General features: G+C 67.1%; 1 protein-coding gene across 1 annotated transcript in view; it reads right to left on the minus strand.

Moving 5' to 3' along the window:
- Window positions 1-906, minus strand: part of LOC106896988 (disks large homolog 4-like) — a gene marked incomplete at its 5' end in the record, with an annotated part of 8,166 nt that overhangs the window by 6,930 nt on the left and 330 nt on the right. The window contains one exon of the mRNA XM_014957335.1: window positions 264-432. Within this exon, the coding sequence (XP_014812821.1) occupies window positions 264-432 (169 nt within the window). The remainder of the gene's footprint in view (window positions 1-263; window positions 433-906) is intronic.

Raw genomic sequence — 906 nt, forward strand, 5'->3', positions numbered from 1 at the left:
GTTGTGTCCCCATGATGTCCCCAAGGTGTCCCCATGTCACCAGGAGACTCTGGACCAACCTCATGGTGCTACCACGGGGTCCCACCTCCCGTCTTGGTGTCTCCTTGTTCCTCCCATGGTGTCCCCATGGTGTCCCCATGGTGTCCCCATCCCCTGTCCCCCCCGGTGGTGTCCCCATGGTGTCCCCATGGTGTCCCCATGTCCCCGTGGTGTCCCCATGACCCTGGTGGTGTCCCCGTGGTGTCCCCGTGGTGTCCCCCCACTGTCCCCCCCCCCGTGGTGTCCCCCCGCTCACGGCCAGGATCTTGTCCCCGATCTGCAGCCGCCCGTCCTTGTGAGCGGCGCCGCCCTCGATGACCTTGGTGACGTAGATGCTGTTGTCCCCCGGGATGTGCTGGTTCCCCACGCCCCCCGCGATGCTGAACCCCAGACCTGGGGGGGACAGGGGGGGTCAGGGGGTCCCCAAACCTGTCACACCCCCCACAGGTCCCCAAATCCCAGCCCTGGGGGGACATGGGGGGTTCTGGGGGTCCCCAAACCTCTCACAACCCCCCAGGTCCCCAAACCCCAGCCCTGGGGGTATGGGGGGGTCAGGGGGTCCCCAGGTGGGTTTTGGGGTGTCCCGGGGGGGGTCCCTGGGTTTGGGGGTCCCTTAAAGGATCCCAAGGGGTTCCCCAAATTCAGGAGTCCTGGTGCTGGCTCCTCTGTTGGGGGGTCCCACTGTTGGCTCCTACATTTGGGGGTCCCACTGCCGGTCCCAGGTGGGTGCAGGAGGTTCCCCGTGCCCGGGGGTCCCCGGGGGGGTTTTGGGGTGTCGTCCCCCCCCCGTACCTTTGGGCCCCTTGATGAGCTTGACCTCCACCACCTTCTCGGCCAGGGCCTTGCGGCGCATGACGTAGAGACGCA

Source organism: Calidris pugnax, unplaced genomic scaffold, assembly GCF_001431845.1.
Source record: "Calidris pugnax isolate Ruff unplaced genomic scaffold, ASM143184v1 scaffold365, whole genome shotgun sequence".
In the NCBI taxonomy this organism is placed as follows: domain Eukaryota; kingdom Metazoa; phylum Chordata; class Aves; order Charadriiformes; family Scolopacidae; genus Calidris; species Calidris pugnax.